This window comes from Histoplasma capsulatum, assembly GCF_000150115.1.
Source record: "Histoplasma capsulatum G186AR genomic scaffold supercont2.6, whole genome shotgun sequence".
NCBI lineage: Eukaryota > Fungi > Ascomycota > Eurotiomycetes > Onygenales > Ajellomycetaceae > Histoplasma > Histoplasma capsulatum.
In genome coordinates this window covers 1,025,498-1,042,713 of record NW_025544806.1, presented here as the reverse complement: position 1 = coordinate 1,042,713, position 17,216 = coordinate 1,025,498, and the positions used below count along the sequence as shown (strand labels likewise).

The following is a 17,216-nucleotide window of genomic DNA, read 5'->3' as shown; positions in this document are numbered from 1 at the left end:
ACCTACCAGCAAGGGAGAGAATCTGCCTGCCGTGTAGCCTGGATTTAGGCTCGCGTAAAGCAACGAACGGCCAATGATCCCTCGAATGAAAGCTGGGTAATGCCACCCTCGGCTGTCAGGGGTGTAAAATCGTTCCTCACCTCTCTGGGTAACCACATTTCTGTCTTCAAGTAGACACCAAGCAGCGAGTCTCAAATCTCTTTCATTCTTGCAGACGTAGGCGAAATGAGTCATTCTGGATTTAGTATGGGTAGATAGGTGCTGTGCCTCGTTTTTGCTTTTGGGACAGCAAGCTCCCAGGAAATCCAGACTGCTGCCTGCTAGGACCTCACAATGTATGCAACCAAGAATCAGTGCAGCTTACTCTTGCAGGAGCAAGCAGTCATCAGGGAAAATGAGGCAAGCCAGTTTGCATACAGCATACAGAATAGGCAGAAGTCGCCTCTTATTTTCGCCTTTTGGCACACTTGCCTAGCCGCAAAAGCAAGCAAGAATTGGGATCTCAGAAAATCGATGTTGCCTGCTTAGACTTTACAGTATTAGCCATGAATCGATGCAGCTGCCGGGATGCGCAGCTGATGGACTCTGGAAAATGGGAGCTCTCTATCCATGATCTCCGCCAAGCAGCAGCATTCTGGGGACCAGATCAAGCCCCCTTTACAACTGTTCGAAGCTAACAAGGGCAACTTTGTAAAAGCTGATCAGGGGAGCCTAAATAGGATCTGAGGAACTAAAAGTGAATCGTCTTAATGGGCCTATCCTTCTATATGCCTGCTCTTCCGAAAGATCGGGTAATGTCTTGCCATCTCCAGCACTGTGTTTTCAGGGTCCTCCTAGCTTCATATCGTGGGCCTAGTCCTGCTGATCCGTCCTTATCCTGTCACTTTTGCTGGTTGCCTGACGGAGGAGATTTCGGGTGCGTAGTGTGATTACCTATTTCACCGTCAGTGGAGCTAGTCAAGAGAGATAGCTCATTTGAGACTATCACAGGGCGGTCCTCAGACGAGCGCGAAGGGAGTCCATAGAATGTTACAGGATTTAACTTTGAGTTCCCAGGGAGCTATGTAGAACCGTTCGCACCCTCCACACGTCCAACAGGAAAACTCAAGGCCATGGAGCCCCATACTATACTATGGTAAAGCCCGTTGCTGCTCCTCTCTTTGGAAATTCCTTGAACAGGTTGATGTTATCCTTGCAAATGAAATCGTCCACTAGCATATCTCCCAAAAAACAATAAGCAAATACCCAAACTTGATCCGACATTAAACCCCTGATTCTCGGCTGCAGCCCCTGAAATCCTCATATAGCGATTTCACAGTGCTGTACTCGTTGTTCCAACACCTAGCAATGACCTCCCCATACAAAACCCCATGTGTCGATGGCAGCTCTTCCGGTGTCGGCCAGCGATCGTTTTCGAAGTAATCATACTCAAAATCTTGCCACATTCCGATCGAATACATTATACAACCGATTCCAAGCAGGTCAATTCGAGACAGCGGGTCTTGGGCGCAAATCAGTTCCATGTCCGCATCTATTGGGAAGATGGCGCCGTTCGCAAAATCGGCGACTTTTGGGGTGTCGTTCGATATGAGAATGTTGTTGAGCTTGACATCTTGATGAAGTACTTTGCGAGAGTATATGTGATAGAATGTCTCTACCAGTAGTCGAATCCACATCTTACGAAATGCTTGAGGTGGCGCATCGTGCGATCGAATGTACGCTCTCAAGTCACCTTGATTGGCATATGCTAGCCGTATCGCTCCAGTCTCATTCCACACTCCGAAGAATTGCAGAATTCCATCGTGGTGCCCGAGACGCTCGTAGATTTGTCTCTCGACATCCAAGAACTGCTGACGGAGTTCATTGTAGGTGGTTTCTCCTGGAAAAGATTTGGGGTATTTCACAACCATGGAGTCGTTAATCTTGCATATCTCTCCGGACTGGCCTATTGCTATACAGTGTGGGCGCTGCATGATATAGACAACATCTGCGGACGCCATCTTTAGGATTATGCGTGATACCGGGTGTTAGCTTGATGAAAAAAATCGGAGGATGATCTTATTTACACAACAAATGTTTGGACTAGTGTCGGATAAAGATATTTCCAGCCCGCAAGTTACCGTTATTCCGAACTGGAAGATACGGAAGTTCATCTCAAAAGTTCTTACCCGCCAAGGCACTATATAATGCCACCAACTTGAATTTCCCCCAAATCTGCTTCATACAAAGTAGTAGAGATGATATTTTCATTTCTCATTAAATTACTAGTCAAGATGACTTCTAATACTGATATATATGCTCTGAGATCTTAATTCTATAGAATCTTGCTGACTCTGAATGAAGCACAAAATCATACAAAAGAGTGTATTGTGGTTCCCACACTATGTTAAACCTGCGGCACGGCCCGGGGCTTATTGGATAAGAACCGAAGAAGTGTAGGAACGGAACAACCCTTGACCGAAGCGGAGTATGAAGTCACGTGACTGCTCACCCTGATCAGCCAGTGAGCAGCGTGAGCAAGATAATTTGTATGGGGACTCAAATGTATTTAAACACACTCATTACCCTTAGGATCAGGAAGCTTATCTTCTTGATCACAATCAATCTTCCTCTATTCTCTTTTACTACTCCCATTTACTTCTACTTATACTCAGTTACATAGTACGACTATAAGTTCACCTCAAGTATACTTCTTGACGACACATACCTTGAGCCCTCGCCCCTTATCCTGTAAGCCCTACAAAGTACTCTTATTTTTTACCATAGGCCACCGCCGTAGCTATTGCTAGTCATCCTAGATATCTCTTCACGATATATCTTAATCTATGATAGTGGCACTACCTCCTGACTTAGTGAACAAGCTCAGAAGCACTGTATAAGCCCCGACCTTACCTTATACCCAGTGAGAAGCTTGCTAGGTTAGAGACTCGGTAGCACTATATTGCAGTTGGCAGTTGGAGTGTACTACATATAGATGATGGGATGGATGACCACACCTGCTGTGGGTTGAGTTGCATCACTGCACTCATAGATATAGTTATCACTATAAGTGCAATCATTTAAGAAATGATTATGTTAATATTTTGTTATGAACTTATGAATAATCTGATGATCATGGTGTTTGCTTATAAATTATCACAGCATCAAAGAGTCAGACAGAAGAAATTAAGATGTGAAAGCAGTATTGAAAAAATCTTTCACAGAATAGAGTGGATTTCTACTCATATTCAAAAGATTATAGAGCTAGAAGATGGAAATGAATATAAGAAGTCTGCAGATAATTGTATATAGATTGTACACTGTATGATAGACAACACTTGCTATATTCAGGTTAGACTTTGTGGTGTTTTTAGTATGAGAAAGAACTTTTGAGATGAACCTCCGTACTCATTTCGAAGTCCTTTTTCATAGAGCCTACGGTTATTTTACTATTCGACGCGACAATTATCCGTTAGATTAGCAATATATTCGTTCATGAACTTTATTACAAAAGCAGCTCCTCCGAATTTTTTCTTGACCAAAACATACCCCCGATCGAATGAAATCATCGCCGGAAACAGCAACTACGTTGAGGTCGTTCTCCTGTACAGAATTATCCACTTGGAGGTTGAGCTCCTCGACTCGGTAGTGTTCACACTAGTTTCAGGTAACCACCAAGCATTAAAAAAACAGTTTCAGAGGCAAAGTTGAGATCCCCGCTAGAGTTCCAGAAAGCGAATCGTTCATGGCTGTGCCTTCAGAGGTTAGCTGTCTTGCTTCTTCATAACTATGATGCTTACTTACTCATTATGCACCGACAGTGACACCGCTAGGTTGAGCCGAGAGAGTAGAGGTCGATGTTGAACCACCAGCTCCAGTGCTGTCGTCATTCCCCGGCTTTGGGTCCGGTTTCTTTTTGCGACAATCAGGGCAAACAGCCCTAGTGCTGTAACCACGGCTTGAACCCTTGGACGTTGGCGTAGGATTCGCGCATCGTGAACCTCTTGTGCGTGCTGAACCGCAAAAATGGATACGAACACCGGTGAACTCGGCCGTGGTATGGCCACATTTCCAAGTATATGTGTTCGGTTCCTCCTTCTGACACATAGTCACTGGGTACTCTTTTAGGGAGGGGCTTAAGTCGAATTGTGTTGCAATGAATGACAAAGAAATTTTGGTGGCTAGAGCTATGAAAAGGCACTGAATCTTTTTCTGTGAGGGGCTCAGAGTAAGAAATGTCTGTTGTAGAGGCGGGGAGCTTCATTATACTTGTACTTTGGGACACATCTTATGGCATTCTCAGCTTCACAGAGCATAGCCGGCGTAAGTCAGGTCAAAAAACAGGGGTTAAGCTGTGGTTTGTGTCTTCGAGCCAAGTGCTGTAGTTCCCAGAGCACGTAGTAAGCTGTCACATGCGCAGTCCCATCGTCTACAAAACAAAGGAACCATGCGACTGGTCAAGCGCAGCGCATACATGTCGCCATACATACACGATGCTGTCGTCAAGGATTGATCGGGCCTAGGGAACAGTTGTTTGGGGCCATGCTTGAGTGTCCCTGGTAGGAGTAAAATTGCTGGCTTCACTGCTGTGGCTCTGCAGTTCAACACCCTATTGCATTATTTCAATAGGCGGAGGAAGGAGCCGCATAAAGTCCAGAACCAAATCTTGAAATTGCTAGGATTGGTAGTGAACATGTACGGAACTCCTTCGGCGCATCGGTTGAACCCTGGGAGGCGCTAAAAAGACGTGGCCACCTTCATGCGACTGTCTATTGACAAACAAGAAGAGGTTGTAGTCGCGTTCGGCCAGACAACTAATCAAAACACCTGTTCTATCATCCCGCATTGGTGCTGGGATTCGGGGCGGTGCCGCGGAACCAGCGTTCACGTAGAGAACCCAATTAGGATTAAAATATATCAACTCTGGGAACTAGATGGACGTAGATGGATGACTCCATGAGTGGTGTGTGTGGAGCAAGGCTGCCAAATATCAACTTTAATGCTGCACGGCTGATGTAGTACTCTCTGTCAGGCATCCGGCTCAACGAGGCTGTCATTCTTAATATGCCCGCACTGATGGACTGGGGTGTCGAGGGTTCCGTGGTACAGCGGGTGGTGACTCGGACGATACCCTTAACGCTAGCTAGACTGCGCTTCCATGTGTGTAGCAGCAGCTCGCGTGTCGCGCTCCCTCCCGCTAGCTGCCACAGAGACCAGCATAAGTAGATGGCCAATGATAAGGCGGCGCACATGAGCGAGATATCGGAGGACATGGACAGACTGTTTTTCCAGCAACCAGCGAACCTGGAATACCCCCGGAAATTGCACGGATAATTGATGAAGCTTGTAGGCTCAATGCCTCAGTGTGTGTACTGGGATTGTCTTCCCATTGGAGCAGATAAATGGCCCCACAAAGATCCTAAACGGGGCCTTCAAAACATAGGTTATCAAAAATAGATGCCTTGGATCCATTGAGAGTTTACAGGCAACATCACGCCGAAGATTCTCAGGAAAGCATGAATTGTTTCCGGGAACTTCATTCTGGTTCCCGGAATCTCACGGGCTCCTCTTTGTTATATCAGCTGCTGGTTATGCCGCTCTACTCTCGGCTCAAAAACAAGGGCTTGGATGAAACCGACAAGTCTTATACCCCTTTCAAACCCGCGTAAATGCTTTGTTCCCTGCCAATAAAAGTGAAAGCACCAAATAGGGACCCATAGACGCTATCATAATTGATCAAAGGTCATCGAGTCTGAGCCGACTGGTAGGTAGCTTAGAGAAAGGCAAAGCAGGTGCCCAAGTTGCTATCGACTATGGTCGATTTGCTTGGATAGTTATGGAGGAGAACAGGATATTTGGTTGGTTCTGCACAAGCCCTAGACCACGTGACCCCACACCTGGAAATATTAGCTGCCGCTAGATAGACAACAACCGACAAGGTCAACCTCTTATTATTAGGCCACTGGGGCAAAAGAGCTCAATCACCACCAGCGCCATGGTGGTGTACATAGTAGAGGGGTCTGCGCTCAGCACTATTCCATATTTGTCGATTTAGACTTATGAAACTTATGGACAAATCCAGTTAAACCCCTGGAAACTGCCAGCAACGATATGAAAACAATTCTGGAAAAAACACAACTCATGACTATATGATTCTGTATGGTCTCCAGTTGCTACTGAAGCCAAATCTTTTTTCACTATACTCCAAAATTCCCTAGATGCTTCTGCTCTATGGTACGCCTCTTTTCTATCCACGTTGAGCATATCCGCCTAGGTTATTCTATTATGCCCAACTTCAATTATTTTGATAAACTTCTTGAAGGCCTCACCAAAGGATGGTCATCCTTTGTCAAAGATCGTATGGATCAAGCTGCCAGAGATGATACCAAACCGCTAGCTTACTACTGTCAGGTTCCTGGACTACTCTTTTGTGCACGCTATTAATGCTGTATGCAATTGAATGACTTCGAATATCTTACACCCTCCCCTGACTTACTTCTGTAACTCTAACACCCCACTACTGCTGGTCGTGGGTAACAGTACTTAAGAGCTTGCCTTCATCACTGGATACTTAGCTGCTTGCTTTATCTACCACAAGTACCTACTCAGGGCCGTTGGTTGTATTTTCTCAAGAGTGCTCAGATCTCTCAACTTCAATGCGGCGCAGACGAAAAACATGGCAATTTCGATCCACATGGAGATATCACCCACAGAGGTACTTGCCGTACCGCGCCTGAACTCGATTGTTCCATGAGATGTGTTGAGCAGGTATAAGATGTTCCAGCCGATCATTTTATCGTAATTCGAGTTCATAAGCAGGGCCAAATCCCGCATGTTGGAGGCTTGTTCGACGAGCGCAATTCTCTGGCGCCGGGACAATTTTCGGTGAGGGAAATTCGCATTGTCCAACGAGCTGCTCCAAGCATGATCGTTCGACGACGGTCTTGAGGGAGAAGGGCTTCAAAGGCAGGCTCAAAATCAATAACGCTTTGGCAAACCTTCTTGAGGCCTCTCTAGAGAATGCCCCCAAGCCAGCGAGAGATGCACATGTTCGCCGCAACTGTCCACATAAGCGCCCGACATCAGCACTCAGGTTATTTATGAGAAGATAGTGGGTTTCCGGACAGCCAGAGAAAGTGGCCTAATAATGGAGTCACTCCGTGCATCGAGGGTTTCGGAGAGGTTTCTCAGGGCTGTCAACGAAATAAAGTAAGTGACGAGCCAACACTAATAGTAGGCAATATTATGTGGCTGCGCCGCCATCAAACGCGCTGTCGACAACGTCAAGGGCTTTTCAACTACATTTCGGGTACATTTGTTTCCCCAACAGCTTGTGGCACAACTTCTATCTACCTAATACCCAACTCATACCATGTCCGACGCTTTAGCATCGGGATGTTCATCTCCTCCGTCCGCACCACCACTTCCCGCGCGTTCTCAGAATGATATATCCAAGGATTCTGGCTTCATTCTGAAAGTGAGAAGTGCTCCGCCAGACTGGTTCTACCAGGCTCCCAACTCACCTTCCCTTATTTATCACCATGCCGCGCTCACAGGAGTGTATTTCTTTTACGGAATGCTTCAAGATCCCCACATGCTCGCTGAGATTCTTGATCTGGATGCCAAACCGAATCTCGGATCGGGATATATAACTGGTTATTCTACCAAACTCTGGGGCCCAGCATGCGTTGGAGGATGGTCCACCTGGAAACATTATTGAAGGTATGGTCTTTGATGTCCAGGCTATTGAGTAGAGCACGGGATTAGCGGAATATGAGATACGAGTTTATGGTGTGAAGCCTTGCTTTATCAAATTTACCGATGGAAAGGAACCCAGAACTGCATATGGAAATGTGTTCATGTTTGCTGGAGATGAGAGAGTTTAATGAGGGCGAGTTTGATCTTAAGTTTTGGTTGCAGCGGATGGGGAGAGGGTAGAAGGCCCTGAAGAAAGGAGAGACTGTTCATTTATTCTACACCAAGATATTGTATCCAACAGCATAGTGTGATCGTTGTTCTATCTTCTTTCCTGTCTTGAACCAGATGAACATTGACACCTCTTCCTAAGTCAACCAAGGTTGTTCAAACAACCCAAGAACATCTTCTCCGCTTTTGCTCTAAACATCACCACGAAACATCGTTGGGATACCTGCAATAATACGCCATATTTATTTTGAAAGTTGAAACTCGCGATGCTAAGCTCAGCAGTTCAAGCAAGCGGTTGCCCGGAGATCACAGATGTAGCAAGGATCCAATAACCCCTTTTGCCTAAGTGCATGCACTGATTAAACACACACATCTCCTCCCTCTCCTCGCTCACCGACCTCTTTTCTAACATCCCACCCCATCTCTTCCACACCATCGCATCATCGACATTAAAGACCGATGAGGCTACCGTCTCTTCCGTTTCCGGACGTACAAACTACAAAACAGCAGATTCGCGCGTATTACATGCTGATCAAGATCCTGAGGCACACGAAAGGAGACTGGGGCAGTATGTCTATGTTCTGACAGGGGGATTGCGTTGGAGGACCGGAAGACCAGTCACGGGTGTCAACACCACGGGGGCAGCCTGTGAGTTGGGTTTGCCGCAAGGGGAGGTTGGATGGGAGGACGAAGATGGGGGTTGATTGGCAAGGTGAGCGAGTTATGGGACGATGAGGGTAGGAGGCTCCTTGCTTGGTGTGGGATTGGGGAGGCTGGTGTTGCCGATTGTGAAGATGGTGACGAGGATGGGACTCAAAGGGGAGTTGAAGGATGATCTTGCTTCTGCGCTGATGTGTAGGGGTGAGTGACATTGCATGAGTCAAGTATATAAATAAGTTACCTTACTTTGACTCTTCCATGTTGGTGTAGTGATATGCTAGGACTGTCACACTCCGTCAATATTATTCAGAGATAAATAATATTTAACTAAATCTTGAAATAAACTCTCTTTGATTCAAAAATTTTTTTTTTCGACAATAATCACTCTATGTCTTCAATTAGTTTATTGAATTATTTTGTGAGGAACAGAGAATCTGACTGATAGCTGTGCGAGAGGGTTGTCACGGAGCCTGCTGACACTCGGCTCCAATTTCTGCATGGCTAAAGAAAAGCCAATAATCACTTCCCACCTCGAAATCCTTTTTAGCGAGGGTTGGGATTATCCAGAGTTGGTGGGAGTTCTGGTAGGAGATTTCCATTACAAACTCCAGCCTTTGCAGCGTGCGCAAGGACTCTTGTTTGTTCCACACCTCCTTCGAAGGGTGTGCATGCTGCGTATATCTTAAGTTCGGAGTAGATATTCAGAATTGGCCCGGGGAAAATCCAACCCCGTATTCTCTCTTTTAATGACAGGGCTGACGGAATATGAAGTGCGGTTCAAGGTTGGACCGCCATAAGGAATTCAAGGTGGCGTCTAGACCGAATGCTTGTACAGTACATCCATTCTCTACATTCATTTAACAAGCATCCAGGGAAGAGCAGACGAGCCCACAGAGAAAAGCTGTTTGGGCCTGTTTTAGTCTGCTGCAGCAACAATCGACGCGGGGCTCAGAGGGAGCCAGAGGATAACATTTTACTGCAGGCTGCATGGCGCAGCACCACTCACAGAGAAATGGTCCATGCACATTCTTCAGTACGATGATGTGTGAGGCTTGATCGCAAGATACCCGTAGGCTTCCTTCTGCATTCCTGGAGGAAGGGAAGAATGTGGAGACCAGCATTTCTTCACGGACAGTCACTCCATCTTCCGTGTATTGTAGGCCTTGTGAACCTCATACACCGAACTCACTCACATCCGTGGTTTACTTTGTTGTTGGCTGGCTTCGTCAAAGTCAATATATCCCGGTTGGGCTGTATGTAGGTTAGGTTTTGGCCGTTGGCGGGGGTTCCCTCCCGCTCCGTTAATCAAACAACAACACAACCACAGCAACCACAACGTGCCATCCACGGACCAGAACCCATTCTCAATACAACAAAGCGGGATAAACAAAGGGAATTGGACAAAATGTCTTTGTGGATGAACGCCCCCCTTTCTTCGTCTCGGGGCGAGATCTGGAGAATAACCTGTTTCTTGACCGGCAAGCCGCATGATCAGGTCAGCCGAGGGGACAAATGAGTTAGTTCGTTGACTAGTTAAGAGCCTAAGAGGTTGACTAACGGAGTGGACGACTAGTTCAACTATCCTGGACCGCCACCAACCACACAGGTGGAATAGGATCGGTCTGGCGTAGATCATTTTTTCCTTTGGGTTTTCGCCGGGGTAAGTTGAAGCGAGGGGTTCGTTGGGAACTTGAAACTAATTTAACGCCATCAGGCAACTGAGAGCGGCTGAGCCAGGGAATCTGAACCCATTCCGCCGAGCAGGTTTGGTAGCTTTGCGTCCATGGTCCAAGTTCGATGGCCAATATAGTTCTGCAATTTACCGTTACCAGAGCGGCGAGCGCGATCTGACACAAGAAGAACTCCGCCTATGGGCATGTTGATACTTCCCCTGTATCGCATGCACCGCAACGTGCATGGGATGATGATTCATTGAAACGAAAGTGGGTTCCTCAAAACCCCCTCTATGTCCCGTGTCTAAAGCACGAGACGCAGTTGAATTTCCTCTTTCCGGCGGCCTGCGCTACGAAATAAAACACTTTGGCCACTCATGAAACTAAACGGAAACTCCCAACCGGGACAGGTCTGTTTGGCAGCGAATCAACATCCATTCCCCCTCCCCAAGGCCGAAACATTTATCGTTCCGGAATAGTTTAGAGGAGGCCGTCTTTCTTGGCTGGGCTAATAATTTTCTTTTCTTTTCCGTTTCTTTTTGGATCTGGGGGTGGTCCGTGATGCAGCTCGCGTGTGCGGCGGGAGTACGGCGGGGCGAGCTCGGTCTGCCACTCCAGCGATTTTAAAAATCGGCCTTCAAGGCCTTCGAATTTCGAAGTAACAACGTGAAGGGGAAAAAAGGGAAAAAAAGTGCAGGACAGCCATTAAAACATACGGACCCGAGCCGGAAATACCTGAGATCCCGTATTGGCTAGGTTGTTTCGCTTCCTCTGCAAGCACCCGTGGGAACGTTGTTTATTTTGTAACCTTGTTCCCCAAATTATCATCTCTCTGTTTTCCTTCTTCACCTTATCGATCAGCTCCCAACACTCGTTTTAATCATCATCCCGCTGCTTGCCCCCTTTGCAGGGAGGGTTTATTGGTTTTATCTACATGTGTTTATCCTGATTCCCGCTCCACTCTGGAATCTACTGCTCTCGCTCACGTAAATCACTGCGCCGTTTATTAACTCTATCCTTGAAAATTCCTGGAGATTACGAAGACAGAAAGAAAGGGGAGAGACTGCCAGGTTGTTTTCCCCCTTCCGTCTTTATTTAGACGAGGGGCACGCCGACGGTGGAGTTTCCCATATCGCAGCATATCATACCATCATCATAACTATCGTTGATCACATATTATCAACTCTCTCGGGCACAAAGTCTGCAATATTTTTAGGCATAAAGCCGAAAGAAAGAGATTGCGTCATCGCACTCATTTGCAACCGTTCTTCTACCCCGTTGCCATCGCAAATAAAATCGCAGTGGCCAGAGCCAGCGGCGCACGCCTCGAAAAGCCCAACAGCATATTAAGCAGCAGAATAAGGAGCGCTATATCCTTTATTCGTTTTCCTACGCCTAAAAGTTTTGCCGGCATACGTCCCTATCGACCGTTATATATTTATAACAATCATTGCGCCAGTTTACAAATATCAAATCAGGTTCCTAACCCGAAGGAAACATGCCATTCCAGCCCTCGAAATTCACGGAGCTTCTCGACACAGAAAAGCTCCAACAGCATACCTTCTCCGATGCAGACGTACGACTGGAAGACATCCTGGCTGTGGAGGCTGCGCGAGCCGCCTCTACCCCGCGACGGGCAATGGTCGGCAGATCACTCACTAGCATTCCTCCTCCTTCTCAAGCCGCCAGTACCTCACGACGGGCAATGATGAACCGATCACGCTCTACCACTTCCTCATCTTCTGTGTCGTCCTCATTGTCTTTGTCTTCCTCGTCCTCGTCCTCGGGTTCACGTACGAATTTCGCATCGCAGACAAAGTTAGCTTTTAGAAAAATTGCGTTTCCTAGTCGGTAGTGGGAATGAAGTCTCTTTTAACCTGCATGCGCCCCAAAATACAAAAGAAAAATATATAAAAAACGAAAACGAAAAGATGCCACCGTTTGTGCTTTGGGTTTTTGGAGCGAGAGAAGCGGAGAATAAGTCTTCTCTCGACGAAGTGACATTACCCAACTATGGCTGCTTTTTATATTCCAGCCATTGCCTTGAAGAAATGCTCTCTTGGATCCGGGGTCAGATTTGTCTGTTCATTGAAGTTTGAATAATGGATGGTGCTTTTGCTTCTATTTATGCGATTTAATGTGGGGTGGCACAGCAGGTGGGTTTTTTCTTCTCCGGTGGAGCGTGTTCGCTTTATCGATCCTTTTTTCCTTTTTTCTCTCTTAGCACAACCTGACACCTGTGTTCTCTCTTTCCCCTTTTTATGCAACCGCTGGGCGCCGGCGTTAGTTGGACCTGGAGTTCACGCATATGCCCACTCCATGCGGGTGTTTTTATCATATATTTGGCTATCTATTGTAATACCCCTCCCCTTACTGGCCCTTCCGCCGATAAGGGTTTGACTTCTCCCATCTCCACATTGATTTTGTTCCTCTTTACCTTCTCAAAGCGTGGAGCGACAACATGAGTTCACGACTGCTTGATCTGCCCTAACGAACCCCCCTTGAAACGGCTCATGATATTTCCCTTCTTGTTCCGACATATTTTCGCTCCCGTTTTATTACGCCATATACCCTAACTTAAGATGTTTAACTGCAAACATATATACCGCTCCGTTTTCCCTGTCCAAGTTATAGCACAAAAAGGGGGTTTTTCTTTCACTTCGAATCGCGGTCGCCTCGCGCGGGAGGACGGCGATTTGAATCCTCCCCCACCCCCCCATCCCCCATCCCCCAACTACACCTTCCTATATATATGGGACGTTTTATCTTTTTACCCTAGTCCTTTTAATGTTGGTATTATCGTCCCGCTCATTGCTTCCCGTAAAACTCCCTCCCACGTTCGAGCCCAATGGTTCGGAACTGATGTTGGTGTAGGTGAGCGTGAGACCTTTTTTCTTCTCATCCTCTCTATTTCTTTTCTTTTCTTTACTTTTTGCCTTTTTATCTCTCTTTTCTCCTCTTTTGGGTGAATGGGTGGAAGGAAGGCCATCTTTGCTTTTTTATTCATTTATCTTTTTATAACGTACCATTGTTTTAATTAAGGAGCGGATATTTGTTTGTTCTTCACTAGATATATATAGGCGTATCCATTTGGCAAATATCAACTATCCACTGAAGTGGTTTGTGCCCTTTTAAAAAAAGAAAAGAAAAGGAAGGGAAAGAAAGTTCAACGTCTTTCCTCGTATTTTTCCCTAGGGCACTCTCTGCACGTGGTTTGCGACCTTCAAACCCGTGTGCGGCATGGCGGAGCGTCTTCCGTCTCGTTTTAACCCTGTAAACTCTTTTTTTTTTTTTTTCACCGCCAACATTGCATAGAGTAAAGGTTGCAATGTATATCCATGTCTAGTGGACAGAGAGAACCTGGTAAATCATATTTTCTGTCTATTTTTCTTCCAGGAGGATGAATCTGAAATTTTCCAAAACGCCAAACGTTTTCCATTTTCAGGGGGCCAACGGAATTATTTACTTTGTAAGCTCGATTGGCAAGTAATGTTTGGAAGAAACAGCACCAAAAAAATAAGAAGAAAAAACCAGAAAAGAAAAGAAATGGAGATAGATAGACTAGAGGATTTGAAAAAATATAGTTTGCTTGGAATAGAAATATGCATATCCTAGTATAAGTCACAACAAAGTAAAAATAAACATAATGGCCACGGCTACACAAACGGAAATAAATAAATAAATAAATTCATACATTAAAGAAAACAGCAAGCAACTACCAAACGCTGCCAATATGATGATATATAACATCGCAATCTTGTACGAGAATCTCCATCATCACCCAGAGGTTTAGTTGCAAAAGGCCCGAAATACCCATTCAGCGCATCCACCGTGCCGCTCCCCTCGACAAACCGCGTGGCGCACACAATATGCCCAACTGGCCTGAGAACAACCACGCCGCCGTTCTCCGCATCGAACCCGAGTTTCGTGTGGGTCGCAGCTTTCACATCCGGCGCCTTGATGTCGGGGATGTCATCAATATAGATATGATGGCGATATGGCTTCAGCACCCTGGGCAGATGGTCTATGACACGAAGAGCGTGAAGAAGGGGGAGTGCGGGTTATGTCGTTCGAAAGGAGAGACGGCGCTGATATCTCTCCGCTGGTAGCTGGAGTAAAAGGAGCGCTTTGTCTCCAGGTTTATGGCGAAATCGCTCACTGCTTTTTTTGTCTTGTCTGGGTTTCCAGCGAAAAGGTGGATGCGGAACGATCCGTTGGTGGGTATTACATGTTCCAGTGCAACTTTGTTGGAGTCGCTGAGTCGTGTAACGATGCATGAGAGGAAGGCTCGTCCGGGAAGCAATTTTACCCCCGCGGGGTTGAATAAAGAGGACTTGGCTGGATGGTCGGGGTTCCAGTTGAGATGTTGGGTTGATAAGCAATGCCATATCCACCGGTAAATTCACAAACGGACTTAAGAATTTCTACGAATTTGTCATTGCTGCTTGCCGCGCCGTCGTGGTTGTTGCTGGCTGCTCCCAGTTCGGGGGCGGATGGGTGTCGTAAGGAGAACAGGGCAGCATACTGAGCGTCAAAGTTAAGGAGACTTTAAGAAATTAGTTTGCGCTCTGATTCATATGTGGCCAATGTTGTAGATTTTGCGAAGCCTCCTTCAACAATGTGCACTTTCCAAGCGAAGTTGAGTGTGTCGTGAAATGCGGTATTCATACCCTGACCTGCTTTTGGCTGAAGAAGGCTTGGTTACGACGCACGGATATATATATATACACACTTCATAACAGCGAGAAAAAGTCGCCCACACTATGTGTATGACAAGCATCGCCGCCTATGAATACCCGATGGTCCAATGAAAACTTGTCAGCAATTCCCTGTCCGACAGGTTACAGAGTATCACTCGACCATGTCCCATTCTAAATGGTAAGGTTGCAAAATCATTTTGGCCGCCTGCTGGATCTCTGAAACTGTTGCTGTTTTCCGTGGATCCCAGTCTGAATCAGTTGAGGACGAAATTTGGACGCATAACGGAACCATATTACTTTCTCGTGGTATAATCATCACAGCACCGCTACCCGGCTGAATGGTATATTTTGTCTAGAGAATTTTTGTTAACGTCCCCTCGTCCGCTTCGTATGGGATTAGAATGCTCATACCATGATACCAGGGAAGTCTATTTGTACTACTCCATCAATCACACCCCAAACATGAGAAATCGGGTCCTTGTGAATAAATTTTATTGCCAATTGAATTGTCTTTTAATGAAACTCTTGGCTCCTTCTCCACCAAACAAATATTTTGCTCTTAAACTTGTACGATATTTGTATCGAGGTCCCTGAGAGTGACTTCCACAGGGGACGAATTATTCTTCCCATCGTGCTTAAACCCCAAAACGGTCCACGGCCGGTCGACAGTGGTTCCGTGCTTGGTCAGTTCCTTTATGAAACCCTTTTCAATATGTCCTTGGTGTAACAATGTGGGCGAATGGGTATCTGGTGTCGATGAATGAGGGACAGCTAGGCCAATTCCCCGTCCTTTGTATTCCTGTACCATCCGGTAAGGGGTTCCAGAACGCAACATCATAAGCCCTAGCGGGCTCGCGCGCCATGATCTTGCGTTTTAAGCCCGGATTTCGTAGTAGTTCTAATGAATGAAGCTGAATGCCGCCAGCACGGCGGGTCTTGGTGGGTAATGGGCGTTTGTCAATATGTTTGATTTTATACCCCCATTTGGAGAAGCGTAAGGAGGCGAGAAGTCCGACAAGCCCAGCGCCAATGGTGACAACATCATACTTGTCTGCTGAATGAGACATCCTGACCTCCTGGGAATTTTGGGGCACTCGAAGGATCAACAGTTATAATAGGAATAATAGGAGGTTTGGGTAGAGAGATATATTTCCACTCTCCAAGAGATACTAGGAATCACCAAGAAAATACCAAGAGTAATATTCAACCACACCGATGTAGAAACACGGGTTGCTGTTATATATATGTACGTAAAACGTGGGTATCAGTTCATTATGTAGCTGCGAAAAGCTGCATTTTGGCTTTGACATGGAGACATCTTTGATGAGGGGAAACCTTCATTACGACGGTTTCTGCGATGCGGTGGAATAGCTGCGACGACTGCCGGCCTTGCACCCGCAAGGAAATGGTTGGGTTGGGCGCAATTCCACTCGGTTGAACTTGTGCTACAGAGTCGGAGCTGGCAGTGTAGCGTATAGATCACGTGGTAGTGAGATTGATAGGTGCCTCCAGCTTTCCAAAGATTGGTGTTCGTGATTTTCTCTATACAAGCGTAGGGATTCGCTCCGCAGGTGAGGACCCAGGACTCAAGTCTGGACTATACACCCGTGGGGGGTGTGAGCTCTAATCTTGCTATAGCAATAATCGCGCTTCCACCGTGTTTAGGGAGCGGATCTTGACTGGCAATGTCTGCTGGTCAATTCGAGTTGAAGTGAGATGCAAATTGCGTTATTATCTTCAGATGATTTGGAACTATTTCGACTATCCTAGGAGCTCACTGATATGAGGGTGGCGCACATTAAAATTCCCTATCTCAGTTTTGGCCTTTCCCAAGCCGATGAACCCTTTGGCTCGGCAACGGTATAATATACCGTGTGGAAATTTTGGGCGCTATCACTATTATACCGATCCTGGTGATAGGCAGATATTTGGAAAAAGCCCCCTAATTTCCAAGGGGCTTTGGAATTATTTGATAATAAGTGTATTCTCGGCTGAATAGCTGGGTTATAAATTTTGCTGATCTGGCCTGGGGTTTTGGATATTCACACAATGAGATAACTATGGGGGACAAAGCAAGCATTCTCGCAAATTGAATTGTGTTGAAGGATTTCAATACCTTACTATTCACCAATACTCTACGGACCTTATTGAACCCCATTCTTGAATTCAATATGGTTAATGATGGGTACCTCCCGTGCCTCCAATGAGCAAGGCCCTGAATGTGAGATATTACAAAAGTGGCATCAAGTGTTCGGTGAAAGGACTCTTGGTTTTTGGT

At 46.2% G+C, this 17,216-nt stretch overlaps 8 protein-coding genes across 8 annotated transcripts; 3 read left to right on the top strand and 5 right to left on the bottom strand.

Moving 5' to 3' along the window:
* Positions 1-1,262: 1,262 nt before the first annotated feature.
* Positions 1,263-2,000, bottom strand: HCBG_05066 (uncharacterized protein; the record flags this gene model as incomplete). Its single annotated transcript, XM_045432115.1, has 1 exon — positions 1,263-2,000. The coding sequence occupies one exon, from the start codon at positions 1,998-2,000 to the stop codon at positions 1,263-1,265; it is 738 nt and encodes a 245-aa protein (XP_045287327.1).
* A 1,446-nt stretch (positions 2,001-3,446) lies between these two features.
* HCBG_05065 (uncharacterized protein) lies at positions 3,447-4,207 on the bottom strand (the record flags this gene model as incomplete). Its single annotated transcript, XM_045432114.1, has 1 exon — positions 3,447-4,207. The coding sequence occupies one exon, from the start codon at positions 4,084-4,086 to the stop codon at positions 3,787-3,789; it is 300 nt and encodes a 99-aa protein (XP_045287326.1).
* A 7-nt stretch (positions 4,208-4,214) lies between these two features.
* On the top strand, positions 4,215-5,611 carry HCBG_05064 (uncharacterized protein; the record flags this gene model as incomplete). Its single annotated transcript, XM_045432113.1, has 6 exons — positions 4,215-4,302; positions 4,400-4,538; positions 4,609-4,663; positions 4,999-5,139; positions 5,259-5,344; positions 5,437-5,611. The coding sequence occupies 6 exons, from the start codon at positions 4,215-4,217 to the stop codon at positions 5,609-5,611; spliced, it is 684 nt and encodes a 227-aa protein (XP_045287325.1).
* Positions 5,612-5,790: 179 nt separating this feature from the next.
* On the bottom strand, positions 5,791-7,693 carry HCBG_05063 (uncharacterized protein; the record flags this gene model as incomplete). Its single annotated transcript, XM_045432112.1, has 6 exons — positions 5,791-5,855; positions 5,965-6,011; positions 6,476-6,521; positions 6,585-6,937; positions 7,333-7,443; positions 7,503-7,693. 6 exons carry the CDS (start codon positions 7,691-7,693, stop codon positions 5,791-5,793), a joined length of 813 nt encoding a protein of 270 aa, XP_045287324.1.
* A 733-nt stretch (positions 7,694-8,426) lies between these two features.
* On the bottom strand, positions 8,427-10,443 carry HCBG_05062 (uncharacterized protein; the record flags this gene model as incomplete). The annotated part of the gene is made up of 4 exons (XM_045432111.1): positions 8,427-8,753; positions 9,096-9,246; positions 9,759-9,816; positions 10,314-10,443. 4 exons carry the CDS (start codon positions 10,441-10,443, stop codon positions 8,427-8,429), a joined length of 666 nt encoding a protein of 221 aa, XP_045287323.1.
* A 477-nt stretch (positions 10,444-10,920) lies between these two features.
* On the top strand, positions 10,921-12,457 carry HCBG_05061 (uncharacterized protein; the record flags this gene model as incomplete). The annotated part of the gene is made up of 1 exon (XM_045432110.1): positions 10,921-12,457. One exon carries the CDS (start codon positions 11,737-11,739, stop codon positions 12,091-12,093), a length of 357 nt encoding a protein of 118 aa, XP_045287322.1.
* Positions 12,458-14,107: 1,650 nt separating this feature from the next.
* HCBG_05060 (uncharacterized protein) lies at positions 14,108-14,517 on the top strand (the record flags this gene model as incomplete). Its single annotated transcript, XM_045432109.1, has 2 exons — positions 14,108-14,343; positions 14,427-14,517. 2 exons carry the CDS (start codon positions 14,108-14,110, stop codon positions 14,515-14,517), a joined length of 327 nt encoding a protein of 108 aa, XP_045287321.1.
* Positions 14,518-15,089: 572 nt separating this feature from the next.
* HCBG_05059 (phenol hydroxylase) lies at positions 15,090-16,005 on the bottom strand (the record flags this gene model as incomplete). Its single annotated transcript, XM_045432108.1, has 4 exons — positions 15,090-15,290; positions 15,350-15,415; positions 15,510-15,685; positions 15,744-16,005. The coding sequence occupies 4 exons, from the start codon at positions 16,003-16,005 to the stop codon at positions 15,090-15,092; spliced, it is 705 nt and encodes a 234-aa protein (XP_045287320.1).
* Positions 16,006-17,216: the final 1,211 nt, after the last annotated feature.